This window comes from Ziziphus jujuba, chromosome 5 (assembly GCF_031755915.1).
Source record: "Ziziphus jujuba cultivar Dongzao chromosome 5, ASM3175591v1".
Lineage (NCBI taxonomy): Eukaryota > Viridiplantae > Streptophyta > Magnoliopsida > Rosales > Rhamnaceae > Ziziphus > Ziziphus jujuba.
Window position 1 is genome coordinate 30,491,878 of NC_083383.1, and position 14,999 is coordinate 30,506,876.

General features: G+C 29.9%; 2 protein-coding genes and 1 long non-coding RNA gene across 3 annotated transcripts; 2 read left to right on the forward strand and 1 right to left on the reverse strand.

The window, feature by feature from the left end:
* Window positions 1–6,792: 6,792 nt before the first annotated feature.
* Window positions 6,793–8,952, forward strand: LOC107406106 (transcription factor MYB119). Its single transcript, XM_016013201.4, has 2 exons — window positions 6,793–7,360; window positions 7,840–8,952. Exons 1-2 carry the CDS (start codon window positions 7,207–7,209, stop codon window positions 8,736–8,738), a joined length of 1,053 nt encoding a protein of 350 aa, XP_015868687.2. The 5' UTR covers window positions 6,793–7,206; the 3' UTR covers window positions 8,739–8,952.
* A 2,149-nt stretch (window positions 8,953–11,101) lies between these two features.
* Window positions 11,102–13,171, reverse strand: LOC107423759 (uncharacterized). The gene is made up of 3 exons (XM_060817071.1): window positions 13,082–13,171; window positions 11,918–12,273; window positions 11,102–11,819 (listed from the first exon to the last, which is right to left on the reverse strand). The coding sequence occupies exons 2-3, from the start codon at window positions 12,269–12,271 to the stop codon at window positions 11,316–11,318; spliced, it is 858 nt and encodes a 285-aa protein (XP_060673054.1). The 5' UTR covers window positions 12,272–12,273; window positions 13,082–13,171; the 3' UTR covers window positions 11,102–11,315.
* A 6-nt stretch (window positions 13,172–13,177) lies between these two features.
* On the forward strand, window positions 13,178–14,191 carry LOC132803708 (uncharacterized). The gene is made up of 2 exons (XR_009638922.1): window positions 13,178–13,791; window positions 13,919–14,191. It is a non-coding gene; the product is annotated as an uncharacterized LOC132803708 (long non-coding RNA).
* Window positions 14,192–14,999: the final 808 nt, after the last annotated feature.

The window sequence follows — 14,999 nt, forward strand, 5'->3', positions numbered from 1 at the left end:
AGCATATTTATATGAAATCATAAAAAAAAAAAAAATTAATTACCAGGGGGATCTGGTTTAATTTGGCAGGGGTTTTATAGCATGTGGAGGAGCCGTTTGATGCTGACATATATTTCTTACACTAATTTATCTATAGGTGTACATGTGTGCGTGTTTGACAAATTAATATGGCTAGTGATTATAGTTGTTCTAATTGTGTGACTAAGTATGATTAAAAAGGCAGGATTAGACAAATTTAATAATAAAGAATTAGACTGATTTAATAATAAGTAATAAAGTCTAAAAATGATGAGATAAACCAAATAAGAGCTAATGAAAGTAGCTAAAGTGTCATTGTCAAAAGCATCAATAATTTCTTAAAGAAAGAGATGAGAATTTTTGCTGAAATGAGACTTAATTACAGATTGAAAAGCCAACTAACTGTACTTGTCTGGATATAATAAAAACATAAATATTAAAGTTGGGTTTAAATGGCGTTAGTTATTGTGGTGAAGCATGAAACAAGGAAAATTATATAAGAAAAGTCCAACGAACAAATCCTTTTGGGTTACTTCACTTCAACCATTATACATGTTTGATAACACGTCACAGTATTCTAACATTAATCTATAGCGTTTTAAAATTTGCTGCCTAAGAATTTTAACGTTTTAAATATTTTTTAAGTTTTGAATGACCAATCGATTACTTACTTGTATCTTCGTGCAAATAGCAAACAAACAAGTAGGCTTGCCAATTAATGAAATTAACAACATTGATTTGTTTCTTTGACCAAATTATAAACCCATACATGTATATATATATTTATATAAAGTGGTGGAGTCCCGTGTCTTTGTTGAGAATGAAAATTAATGTTTATTTATATATAAACCCTGCGGGACGAAGTAACTAAAAATGTTATATTATTAAAAACTAATTAATTTACAGAGATATACAAAAATGGACATAGCTAGAAAACGAAATGAAGAAAACGTTTACCAAGTCCAAGCATTATACATGCATATATATATATATATATATACATACATACAAATATTCATACATATATTTATCATGTGGACACTCTTCGCTCCAGAAATTACCAAAGTAAGATTTCAATGCAATGCATGATCTATATGTTGCTTATGTTAAAGAGAAAAATTTATAATATGTAACGGTTATACATAAGTTTCTCTCCATGATAAAATATTATTTTTCTTTAAAAACTCAAACTTACAAGAATTGAATCAATAATAAAATTAATTATTTAATATTTACCAAAAAGAATCAATAATGATTTATATACTTCAAAACTTTTCTTTTGTATACATGGACTGGGGTTGTTGAAAAATTTGTTATATTGAAGATTTCATGACGATTTTTATAACAAGGGTTAACACAATCAAATCACGTAATTTTTATTTAATAAACTCCATTATTATCTCAACCAAATATGGTTGAATATTTCATCTTTATTCAAGTGTTCGTATATTTGAAAATTGAAAACGTATATATGAATGTTGTGTAAATAATTTAATGAAGCCAGAACTTTATCAACTGTAATGTAACAAAATGCATTTATTGAGAACAACGTAAACGGTAAGTTTTGGGAAAAGGAAAAAAAAAAAAAAAGAAAAAAAGAAAAGAAAAGAAAAGAACAAGGCATTGTGTGATGTGGGCGTGCAATATTCTATGCAGGAAGAGTTTTTGGATGAGAGTAGTCAAAGTTGTTGTTGAATAATATCTTCGAGAGAGAGAGAGAGAGAGAGAGAGAGAGAGATGTTTGATGATGTTCCAACCTGGGTATGGTTGGGAAGAAGAATATTAGATTTTTAGGGTTGCTTACATAAGTTTCTTGGGAAGGTGAGAGAAAAGGTACATTATGGTTTTCATACAAAGACATTTAATTTAATGGAATGGAAGTAATCTGTCCGTGAAAGTAACTGAAAATGCATTTCTTTTTAGCGTATATGCTTCTTGCATACACACAAATAGAGAGAGAGAGAGAGAATATTCACCCAAAAAAAAAAAAAAAAAAAAAAAGAGAGAGAGAATAAAAAAGAGAAATCGAGATTTCTTAATCCTTAACGGTCATTCTCGGCCTCCTCTTGGAGACATATTGAAAGTTGGTGCATACATTTCAAAGCAGAAAATGATGACTTTTCCCTTAACAGTTATGCCAACTTTCCACTTGGGCTGCTTCAATAATTCATAAATACCTTCTTTTTGCACATTAATAGTAATATTTATACTACATTTAATTATTTCATTTTGAATATCTATTCAATCATCACTCCACATTTTAAACTTTCCATCTTCTTTCATTATTTCATTTCATATTTTTTTTTTCACCACCAGTACTCTCTACCTACCTACCTAGGATAGCTGCAAAATAGTTCGTTTTTCTTGAAATTTGCCTTTAAATATACTGTTGTTGTCAATTGCGTTGGTTTTTGATATTTTATCCTTAGATTTCTACAATTTGTTTATTTTAAATATTTGTTAGCAAAAATTTGATGTGAAAAAGAAATATAAATACCAAATTGAAAATTTACTTCAAACAATTTTCAATTTAGTGCTTTTATTTTTTCATTTTGTTCTCCTTTAAATTTGTAGAAATATATAGTAAATTCTAAGTAATACTAACTTACATTAATTTCATGTAAACAAATTATACAATTAGATGTAAAAAATAAATAACCAGCATAATACCAAATCACCAGCACTAATTAACTTAATTAGTATAATTAATTAATTCAATTTTAAGAAAATTTCTTGCTTTTGATTCATAATTTATGTGTTTATATATATATATATATAATTATTATTATCACATCAGGATACATGAGATATAATACAAATCAGTTAGGATAAAGTGTAAATGTACATTTTACCTGGATTATTTTGCATTGTATCTTCATTTTATAAAATTAGAATTTTTTGAGGTGATTAGGATGATATATATATATATATATATATATTTTATTCTTTTTGGGAATTCCATGATATTAATCTGTTAAGATTATGGCTATCATTGATCGGTAATGAATACTGGCTCCCTGTATAGACATTTTAGAATGATTTAAAGTTTCTTGCAGTAATCTATACAAGTGATATAAAGAAATGAGGTAATTAACTAAGAAGATCGATGAGAGACAGAAAAGTTCAAGTAACAAGCTTCAATTATTACTATGAATTAATTATTAATTCTTCTAATGCAAACTCACGAGGACATAAATTTATGTTGCTCGATCTTGTTCCAGAAACCGAAACTGTTGGGAAGAGCATCTAAAGCTAGTGATTTGGAGTGAAGTGGTACCTAATAAATCATGATTCATGAAATTAATGATCTGAAATATCCATAATATATATATATATATATATATATGGTCATACATATATCTAATATATTTAGTTACTATTCTCAATTGGGCACTTTTTGACTCGAATTGGCCTTTAGAATAAGTCCTAATAACATGATTGCCTTCCTTTTTAAGGGAGGTACCTTAGTTTATAATGTTCAACCATCCAAAAAAAAAAAGGGGCCATACTTTTATTTTTGTCGGTCTGATCAAATTATAGGAATCACCTCAACTCTGGCCCCTCTCTGTCGTTATTAGTTCACGTCAAAAGTTGTCCTCCTTACATCAATTAAATTAGACATTTTATCTTAGTTTTGAATTAAGCTGATTAATTAGTTTGATGACTTGGGTAGCTAGCTAGCTAATTTTCGACATCTCCATTAATATATATTCTCAATCATTTTGATGACTGTCCTAAGTTTGCATAAACCAAAAGCAATTACTTTGAGCGCTAATTTTAATTCATTTGTGTCTTTTATGCATTATAAGAAAAGGAAGTTTTTTGAATCCTAAATTGATGATATAAGTCCTATGTATTATTGTTAATCTTCCTTGCCGTTTACAATTCCCTAAACAATAGAAAGCAAAACAATTATTTCATTAATAGTTCTTAAAAGATGCTAAATTATTATACCAGATTTTTGTTTAAAATATATATGCATATATTTATAAGTACTATATCTTGGAAATAATAGCTAGCTTTTTGGTTGTTTTCCAAGTCCAACTTTATAAGTACTATATCTACCATAAGAAATCATATGGCAATCTTTTCGGGGGATAAAATAAAATTTTTGCTAAATTTTAATTGCAAACGGGGAATGATTCCAATTAACAGAATGCACTATATATATATATATATATATATTTAAATATATAAGTTCTGTTTTTTCTCCCCTTAATTAGCACTATTCTTGATATAGCTAGCATAGACCAGAAGTCACAGCGAGAATAACATATATAATATTATATATGTTTGGTAAAATATAAATTTATTAAAGAGAGAGGTCTCAAAAATAGCATTCTCCAACTCTGATGCGATTGATGATCTTTTCAACCTTGTCGAGCTCATCATACATAACCACTTCTTTATTAACTTTAACTTCTCATATTTATAAATACATTCTTAAATCTCTTATTCCTCGGGCAGCTTCCTAGAAAACAAGAAACGTTTTGTTAATTTTAACTTGTGAATCTGTCAAAAGATTACAATATTATACCTGAGTTCACAATTAATGTACATAAATAAGATTTGTTAATTTATAAATTTATATAAAGTGTTTTGGAAAATAAGTTTGATATATATTTTTTTATTCCTTTTCATTAGCTATAATTTTTAGAATAAACAATAATTTAACACGGAATCTTATAATAAAAAAATTTAATATATTTAAATTTGTATTTGTGTTGAATGATTGTTTGCATTATTTAAGATATATGAGATTCTATTTATTAGATGTGCTTTATGTTAATTATAGCTTTTGAAATATATAATGGTCATCAAGAGTGCGGTATTGGATTGGCACATTCACCGATTAAAAATATATACTGATTTGATACCCACTAGGACAAAGGAGAATTGGAAACTGGTTTGATTGGTTAAGGTAGATGTTAATAGATAAGCTTTTTCTTTAGTGATGGGATTTCGAGAAGAGTTTGATTTCGTGAGGTATCAAGTTTTAACCGTTTAAGAAACCTTATTCTTCTATATATATGTAAATATTTTTAATATTTTAATTATAATATAATATAAAATTGAAAATTGAAGAAACAAATAACTATATCAAAAATGTTTTCAATGATTCTATTTGACTTGCCATCTGCATGGAAGTATGGAAAAAGGCAGACGGTTTACCCATACTTTTCTTGATGCTGTTCTTGCACGGCATTTAAGATTAACACATTATGAACTTGACATTACTTCTTTTTCATGCCGACTCTATTATTCACAAATATTCCACCAATAATATTAATTAATTTGTTGGCATTAGTTAATTATGTCATTGTCAATTACAAAACTGCATATATATATATATATGTTATATTTTCATCTGTGTAATTTAATTATTTGTTAATTAGTTGCTTTTATTTACTTTCCATATATATGCAATCCGAGAGGGAAAACTTTGTCATTTTCCTCAAGTTTCTTACAAGTTTTCTAGTGACAATCACAAAGGACTCTAATGAGCAATTGCCACCTAATTATTAAAACATGTTATGCCTACAAAGACACATGACATTCCCAATCTTATTTATAATTTTCTCGATTGAGCACGGATATAGTTACGGTTAAAAAATGTGATATATAATATATTTGATTTTTTAGAAATTGTTTGTGATGAAATAAACGTTAAAGGTTGTTATATTTCTAATTAAGTTTTCAACTTTAAATTATAAATTAATATGTCATCCATACAATTTGTCTCACCGTAATATCTATATTGTCTATTATCATTTGAAAGATAGTTTTTTGAAATACATTTTCTATCCATATATATTATTGTTAAACTTGATATAAAAATTTAATCCGCACATGCTTGTTTTTGCATGCTTTAGCAATACATATATCTTAAAATGAACATTTAGGGCCTAAATCACTAACAAAAATTATGCTTTTGACACATATGGATGGTTTGAATTAACAAATTAGTCTTACCTATTCTAATCTTATATATACTCCTATATATATGTATATATGTTTCCTATAGCCCAATACATATAAATGCATGCATATTATATATATATATATATAGGAAAATTTTACGGTGCGGACGGACCGCATACGGACCATATCAAAATCGATGTTTTTTAAAAAAAAGCGTTGGCTTTGCTGTGTATGTGTACACAATGTACACAATAAAACTGATGTTTTTTTTCAAAAATTTTCAAAAAGTATCAACTTTGGGATGATCCGCACTACAGAACTACTATATATATATTAAGTACTTTGCGCATGCATGATAGTTTAAATTACCAACTTTCTTCACATTAATTAATACAGGTTCACCTGCTCCATTTTTCATAGAATCTGGTTCCAGTGAGAAGCATGGTAAGCTCAAAATAAACTGAATAAAGTGAAAGAACAAATTTTTCCAGCAAATTATGTTAATTTCAATCAATTGACATAGACCCTTATGTATATATAGTTATATAAATAATTTCTAAATTTACCAACACGATTCTTTTTGTCCTATTATGCTAATGGAGGATTTAAGTAATAATCACTGGTGGGCATGAAGACAAAGCTATATGAAAATAGCAAATAAACTTTCTATAATAAAAAGAAAAATAATCAGAAGAGGCATTTGATGCGTCACTTGGAGAAATGTCACTTCCAAAAAAAATAAAAAAAATAAAAAAATAAAAAACATAAAAAAACATAAGCTATTTAATTTAGCTTCCCCCCTATTGCTAAGTTTGATTTAACCCTGTACCATGGCTAGCTTAAGAAAAAGAAAGGGATAGAGAGAAAAGAGAACAGTTTTGAGAATATATAAGAGAAAAGATAGAAATTGAAATTGAATGGCCAATGAGATAACAAGAAAAAAGAGTTATTTGGCTATTGAGGTTTGATATCATACAAATTAAGGGGCTAGAAAATGTTTGTCGTGTAAAACCAACAAAAGTGACTGCCCATCCACAGGCCTAAACCAACCCCTCTCCTCACATCATACACAAACACACACATGTTTTCTTATTCATTTTCTTGGCTTTCTCTTATATAATCTTCTTCTCCACTCCTCTCTCTCTATCTACTCTAATTCCACGTTCAATAGCTTCCTCTTTTATATATCCCACTTCGGCTACAGCTAGCCGCCGTGGCGGCGGCCTCCACGAAAATCTCTCTCTTTCTCTCTTTTTGGCTTTTTCCATGGAGGATTCTGGTCCTGGTTGCTCTGATGATTCAAAAACTTGTCCAAGAGGACACTGGAGGCCCGCGGAAGACGAAAAGCTCCGGCAACTTGTCGAACAATATGGTGCACAGAATTGGAATTCAATTGCAGAGAAGCTCCAAGGAAGATCAGGTATGATGATGATGATATTATAATTATATATATATGTATGTATGTATAGTTGCATGCTTTCTCCCTCTTTTTATTGTATGGGAAACTTGGATCTTTGTGGATCTAAAGATTTCAACTGCATGATGAATATTCTTTTTCGACAAAGGATAATCAGCTGCATCCTATCAACATCTTAATTAATCTGAACATAAAAATTTTTGGATGATCCAGATTTTATCTTTTTCCCAGCAAAATGGTATAAATATTCTTGCTCTCTCTCTCTATATAGATACAGTAATTTTCTATTAGGCGGCGTCGCGCAACTTATATATGTTGTCCAACTAATCCTTAATTACATATAATCCATGTGTTTCTTTTCAGAGAAAGATTGTCTGTGCCAGGTAAAAAATTATATATATATATATATACATATGGATATTTTAATAAAATCAATGAGTAATAATATATGCACTTTTTTTGTTTCCTTTTTTGGGTAATAGGGAAGAGTTGCAGATTGAGGTGGTTTAATCAACTTGACCCAAGAATCAACCGAAGGCCATTTACGGAAGAAGAAGAAGAAAGACTTCTCGCTGCTCACCGCATTCACGGAAACAAATGGGCACTAATAGCAAGACTATTTCCCGGTCGAACCGATAATGCCGTGAAGAATCACTGGCATGTTATAATGGCAAGGAAGCAAAGAGAGCAATCCAAGCTATGTGGGAACAAAAGAAGCTACCAGGATCTTTGCAACAACAATTCCGAACCATCCAGCATCAATTTTCTTACAAGAAAAGCAGCAGCACAAGGAGAATTTAAGTTAGGAAACGGGTTGGTTGAGAATGCTAAGTTATTTCAGATTAATCACAACCCCAATAAAGATAGGAAATTAGCATCCATGGATAATAATAATAATTCAAGCCCGAGTTCTTCTCCTTCTTGGAACTTTTTCTCATTGGGAGCATCATCAAACAGGCTGTCAAGTGCTTCAAGTTTATCAATGAGAAGAGAAGGAAGGGATTGTTTTAAGTCTAGTACTACTACTACTACTACTTCAGCTAATTATTACATCTCATCAGAAATCTCCAAAGGTATTATAAATTCAGACCAACATTTGCTTTACAAAATTAATCCCACTAGTACTAGCAGTAGTTCTTTGTGGTACGGTTCGTTTGGGCTTCAAAGCTACAAGAGGGTTGTTCCTAGTAGTCCTTTTGAGTGTTTTAATCTTAATCATGATCGTCATCATCATCATCATCATCACTATGAACACCATGGAAGGAGCAAGAGAGAGTTAACAAAGTCATTATTGCAAGAGAAAGAAGATCAAGAATCCAATATTGATCAAAATAAACAAGTTCCCTTCATAGATTTTCTTGGTGTGGGAATCTCCTCTTGATCAATCCCAAAGTATTCCCCATTTTTATTTAATTTTTGTCTTTTTTTTTTCTTTAATTTGGAATATTATATAGTGTTAGGTTCTCACTTTCTTGGTTATATATATATATATATATATATCTATATACATGCAAATGCTTAATAATTAGGAATATTAGCAGCCAAATCTTGTATCTCACTTAGCTGCTGCTTCAATATTAACGTAGAAACGTGAATATTGTTGTTTATGTTCTCTTTTTTTAATTTATTTTTTGTTTATATTAACATTAATATGACCAAATAAATATTTTATAAATATTTACATTTCTAGTCCTTTGATTTAGGCAATCTATATTTACCCTGTTTTTATATTAAGATTTCAAAGTCTCTAGGCTTGAGGTATTATAGAATTTACCATTTTGTTCCCAGTTATACTGATTTCAGAAAAGAATGACTTTGATTCTGTTGCTAGTTTCGGACATATTGAATTAATATATCTATATATATATATAGATATATAAATATGTATATGTATATATATATATATATATGTTAATATGAATTAACTCTTAGGATATAATAAGAGATGCTAGCTAATATATGTATATATATATATATATATATATGTTAATATGAATTAACTCTTAGGATATAATAAGAGATGCTAGCTAATATGTATGTATGTATATATATATATATATATATATATAAACCCACACATAAAGATCCAAAGAAATGGTTTATCAAGCAGTGATCGATTTGGTCGAATTGTCGAGCATATCATCTTATTGACAAGATTCCATATTGTTAAATCTCTTATTTAGACAGACAGTTGGGAGTGACATTTCGAGTTTTCTTTTTTCTTTTTGGTAGATGATGTTTTTTTTTTGGTCTTTTTTTTAAGGTTATATTATGATTAAAATATAATTTTCTCTAATATATAATATTTTAGTCAATAATTTTCTCTAATATATAATATTTTAGTCATATATTTCACCAAAAAATATTTTAGTTATATATGTGTTCAAATGATGTAATTCCTGAATTATATGTCAATTAATATTGGGATCTGTTTTAGAAATTTATAGTTTTTTTTATTATAATAAATTGAAGAATTAGATTTCAACACCAAATCTTAAAATAAGAATGTGAGAGTTGACGATTGAATTGTCCAAAAGGACTTAAAAACTAATAAGTAAAGTGGAAATCAAGAATGAAAAATAAGAATTATTAATGTATGAAAAATATATTGTATGATTACATTATATAAGTATTAATGTATGAAATGATGAACCGGCATAATAAATGAGAGTAATGTATGTTGGATTTACCTTCTTGGGGGCGTTTGGTACGCCGGATAGGTCCGGATCGGACAGGATCGGACAGAATCGGATAGGATTGGACAGGATAATTAGTGCAGTACTATGTTTGGTATAGTTCCGGACTAAATGATGGACTAATTGTACCATGTTTGGTGCTGAATCAGACTGGATAGGACTATTTTGTAATTATATTTTTAATTTAAAAAAATAAAAATATAAAAAGTTAAATTTATATGAAAAAAAAATTATTACATCTAATTAAAGTTGTACATTTATATATTTATATATTTATACATACATGCAAAATATACAAAATTTGTTGTATACACCCACGAATAATATTAATATATAACTTTAGAAATAGCTTAAAATTAACTTAAAACATAGTATGCCATAAATAACAATTAATTAAAAATGAATATATTTTAATGGTATGCATAAGACAATTGAATATTTTTTCAACCCATAAATTACATAAATATATTGTTTCCAAAACCAATAAAAATAAAATTTTAGTATGGTAAATCATAAATAACAATTATTCACAAATAAAGAAATAATTAACAGTATATGTAATTAAGAACTTGTTGATAATATAAGAATATCCATATCCAAGTTATACGTATATGTATATAGATTTCACATGTAGCAATTCAAATAACAAGTACTACATAAATATAAATATATTGGATTTTACAAGGATAATTTACTTATAAAACAAATAAGTAAATACACTTGTTGCTAACAATCCAAATAAAAAACCTACTATAAAACCATTACGCCATTCATTGTTCATTTGAGCATGTGTATGTGTGGTGGTATTTCGTATTAGATTTGCGTCATTACGATTCCGCATCCGTTGTTCTACATACTCAACATATGCAATTTCAGCTTCTTGGGTTGTATTATATGCTTGATATAAATTATCTCTAAATCCTTGCACTTGTTGATGACATTCAGGCCAAGAATTATATATCCCTGGTTCTCTACCTTTAAACACAACATAAACTCTTCGCTTTGCCATTTAATATTCCTGCATATAAGAATACATTATAATATAATATAGTAATACAATTAAAAAATCAATAAATCAACTCAATCACGCGCATATGAATATTCTAAAACATAACACATAATCATAAAATTATCCTTACATGCAAATTTAGAAACAAACATCCACCACCATACAACAAGTTCATAAGTTTCAAACCTAATTGTTCATAATTATCATCCTCCCATACATAAACAGAAAATATGTAGTCCACTACTTAACTAAATTAGTTATCCAAAAAGTCACGAGCAAATGCAATCTTCCTCGCATCCGTTTTAATAACCTTAAAAACCTCTATATTCGATGGATCCGATCTCATTGCCTTAGAGATTCTGAGGTTATCACTGGCCTCAAATCCTAACCTGTCAAGCTCCATAGCTAAATATTGTGGATAATAAGCCTCGGATTTTTCCAACTTTGCAGCCAATTTATCAAATAATTTCTCTGCTGCATTGCCTAACCCGGCTACAATGTCATCGTCCTTCGATCTAGATTTTCGTTTACCTCTTGCTTGGACTTGTGTAGATGGTTCACTACCTCCTCGATTCACAGACATTGGAGAATCGACATTATCAATTGGTTCATTTGCAGTGTCCAGATTTATTTCATTTATCATATCAATTGGAGTTTGTGCTCCACGTCCGGTTGCTCGATCCTTCCCAAAAATATTAGCAAGCTTCTCATAAATAGGAAAAGATTTTCCTCTCCAACCTTTTGCACTTGGGGCACTCTAAAATACAAAAAGCCAACGTTTAGCTAAGAAAAAATAAATGCTAGATAACAAACTAAAATTGAAATTAACATATATTTTCAAATAATATTCAAAACCTGCACATATGCTTGCCAAACTTCTTCACTATCAACCTCCACACATTTAAGAGAATCATTCCATCCAAATCCACTTTTGTTCAGCATGTCATATATTATACCATATTGCTTCTTCCACTTTCTCATCTTCGACTCAATATGTGGATTGGCTCGCAGTCTCGAATTAGGACACAGCTCAGATAGTCGCCTCTCAATCATAGTAAGTGTGCCAGGCTTAAATGACCCTGTATCACAACGTTGCCCACTAGCTACAGCTTCATCTAAGATAATCAGTAAAGTTTCTTCCTCTCGTTGAGTCCATGTACGCCTAGAGTCACCACCCCTATTATCGTTATCGCTACCTCCAGCTTCCATTGCTATTTATGTAAAAATTCCATGATTCCAAAAATACCATAAAAAATATGAATTTAATAACAAATAATAAAATTCTCATATGTTATATTTAATATAATTCAGTCTTCATACAAAAGATGTAACAAACACTATAAAATTACTAGAAACAAATAACTGGGCCATCGAATAATGATTTAAAATTTATAACTAATATTTTAAATATTATATTTAGATAATTAGTAATATTCTATAATCGTTGATAGGAGTTTTGGCATATGTACAGTGGTTTGGGACAAAAAGAATGTGGAAAATTTAAAGAAATATTTATAATTGAATAATATTTTATATATACTTTTTTAAAGTTTACATAAGCCATTATTGTTCTCCATAAAGTAACTTGCTTTTTTATCGAGGGAAGGAATAATACTTTCTAACTCACCCTCTTTGAACCATAAAAGCCAATTTGTTGTTTTTATTGAAGGAAAGCTAGCAAAATATTTTGTAATTGACGATGGATAAAATTAGCTGGAGAGGAAATGATGATGGCATAGTTTGTTTGACCCAAAAAGGGAAAGGAGAAAAAAAAATAAATAAAGGAAAAACAAAAAAGAAAACCCAATTTACCCATCGACCAAGGTGCCATTTCAAGTTCTTTGCAAGGTGGTATGAATATAATAAATGCTTCCTCAACCCAAAACCCAATGGGAAGTATCATGCAGTTGGCAACAAAACAAACAGACGACACATCACAGGGCATGCTTGGACATGGAAATAACACTACAGGTTCAGTCCATGAAAATTTTATGTCAAAAAACACTTCAGCTGACTCACCTTTTGGTAGTCGTACAGAAAAGATTATCAACAGTTTTCTGCAGAATCCTGTTTTGAAAGGAGAGGAAAACGAGACAAATGAAGTGGTATGTCAAAGATGGAACATGTTTATTTGTCTATCTGTTTTGTTCTTTATCTCAGTTTTCCACTTTCTTTAAAAGGTTTTCCCTCAACATTATCTTTTGTAATCATGCTTTGTTGTCCATCACTCCAGAACCTTCTTCAGTCTAGAATTGCATTGCGCAATTTTATGGCATGTTTATTAGTTTGTATTCTTCATTTGCCAATAGTCTCTAGATAAACATTGCAAAGGGATTAATTCTTTTTAAAATGTTTAAGAAGCATCTGATACGAAAGATCAATTGTCTTTTAAATGTATTCAAGTTGCTGCAGCCTTACAAAGGAACAAGGAGGCATTTTTTAATTAGTTTCAACCACCAATTATTAAGTGCTTTGTTTGATTTTGATTCCAAGAACAATCAATTTTCTAGAATTTAGAGTATTTTATTCATGTTTGCACTCTGCCCTGAGATTACATAATTTTGTATTTTAAGTATTTTAGTATCATTTTCTTGTAAAATTATGCGATGTCTCTGAATGGTTTTGTGTGCTGGTTATATTTGTTCTCTAATGAAACATGAAATTCTAATTATTGAATTTTCTTTCGGTAGGCTGGGCGGTTGAGGTCAGAGAACAACTTGCTTCACATGGTAATTTATGTTTTTGGTTCTGTTTCTCTTTTTTGTTTAGACAAGCATACATGAATGATAAATGACTATTTTGAAAGCATTTAATGGTTAAGAAAAAAAAAAAAAACATTTGTACACCCACAATCAGAGAACGAAGAAGATTGAAAGATGGAGCACCCAGAATCAGAGAACGAAGAAGAAGAAGAAGAAGCATAAGAATTTTTTTCTACACATTTGTACTCTCAGGTTGAAGAAGAAGAAGAAAAAAAATGGCAAAAAAAAAAAAAAAAAAACAATGCCAGATCGAAGAGAAGAACGAAGAAGAAGACATTTTTTCCTCCACATTTGTACACCAGATCGAAAATAAAATTGCAAAAAAAAACAAATTGCCAGATCGAAGAACAAGACAAACGAAGAAAAATATGGCCCGAATGTGTATGGAAGTATGAATAACCAAGAAGAAGAAGAACAATGTAGATGAAGAAGAAGAAGAACGAGAACAGAGAAGAAGAAAAAGAAAAAGTCTTTTCTGGCAGATCAAAAAAGAGAAATATGGGCAGATCTAATAAAAAAAAAAAAATAAACTGAAACATGAAGAAGAAGAAGCAGACAAACAATGAGAAGAGAAAGAAGAAGGCAAACTTACATATTCAGAGCTTGATCTGGGCAGAGGCACGCTTGATCTGGGCAGAGGCACTCGAGAGACACCAGCAACGCCTTCGATCAGCTTCGGACAGAAATTTGACCCAGGGGGAAGGACGGGTCAGCTTAATCCTCCTCTCGGGGGATTATTTTACTGTAGCGGTTAACTTATCCGCTTCTTCGTTTGTTCCTTTCAAACACCGGATTGAGACACAATCCTGTCCAATCCGGTGAAACAAACAGGCCCCTTATGTCCATCACTTCCTTAGCAGGTTCCACATCAAAAATATGCATGTCCCTTTTCAGCCTTGTCAACTTTTCGCACATAACTTTTATATCATCGACATAAGGGGAATAGCCCTTAAAATCCGGCTCCGGGTTGTCCAAGCGCTCATTATATTGTTGTCGTTGAAATTGAAACTCCACTATCATATTTGTTGTCACCTCCATTTTTGTTAAATATTTGGGAGATTGGACCGCAGAGAAGACCGACGAAGAAAAGAGTTTTTTTTTTTTTTTTTTTTTTGTGGGATTGTGAGCTTTTCAAGTTAAAAATGAACATTGCTATTTCCTCCTTTTTTTTTTTT

Coding starts and splice junctions, on each gene's coding strand:
- LOC107406106 (XM_016013201.4), top strand. CDS start 7,207: ATGGAGGATTCTGGTCCTGGTTGCTCTGATGATTCAAAAACTTGTCCA. Junction 7,361..7,839: donor GAAGCTCCAAGGAAGATCAG/GTATGATGATGA, acceptor TTTGGGTAATAG/GGAAGAGTTGCAGATTGAGG.
- LOC107423759 (XM_060817071.1), bottom strand. CDS start 12,271: ATGGAAGCTGGAGGTAGCGATAACGATAATAGGGGTGGTGACTCTAGG. Junction 11,820..11,917: donor TTTGGCAAGCATATGTGCAG/GTTTTGAATATT, acceptor TTTGTATTTTAG/AGTGCCCCAAGTGCAAAAGG.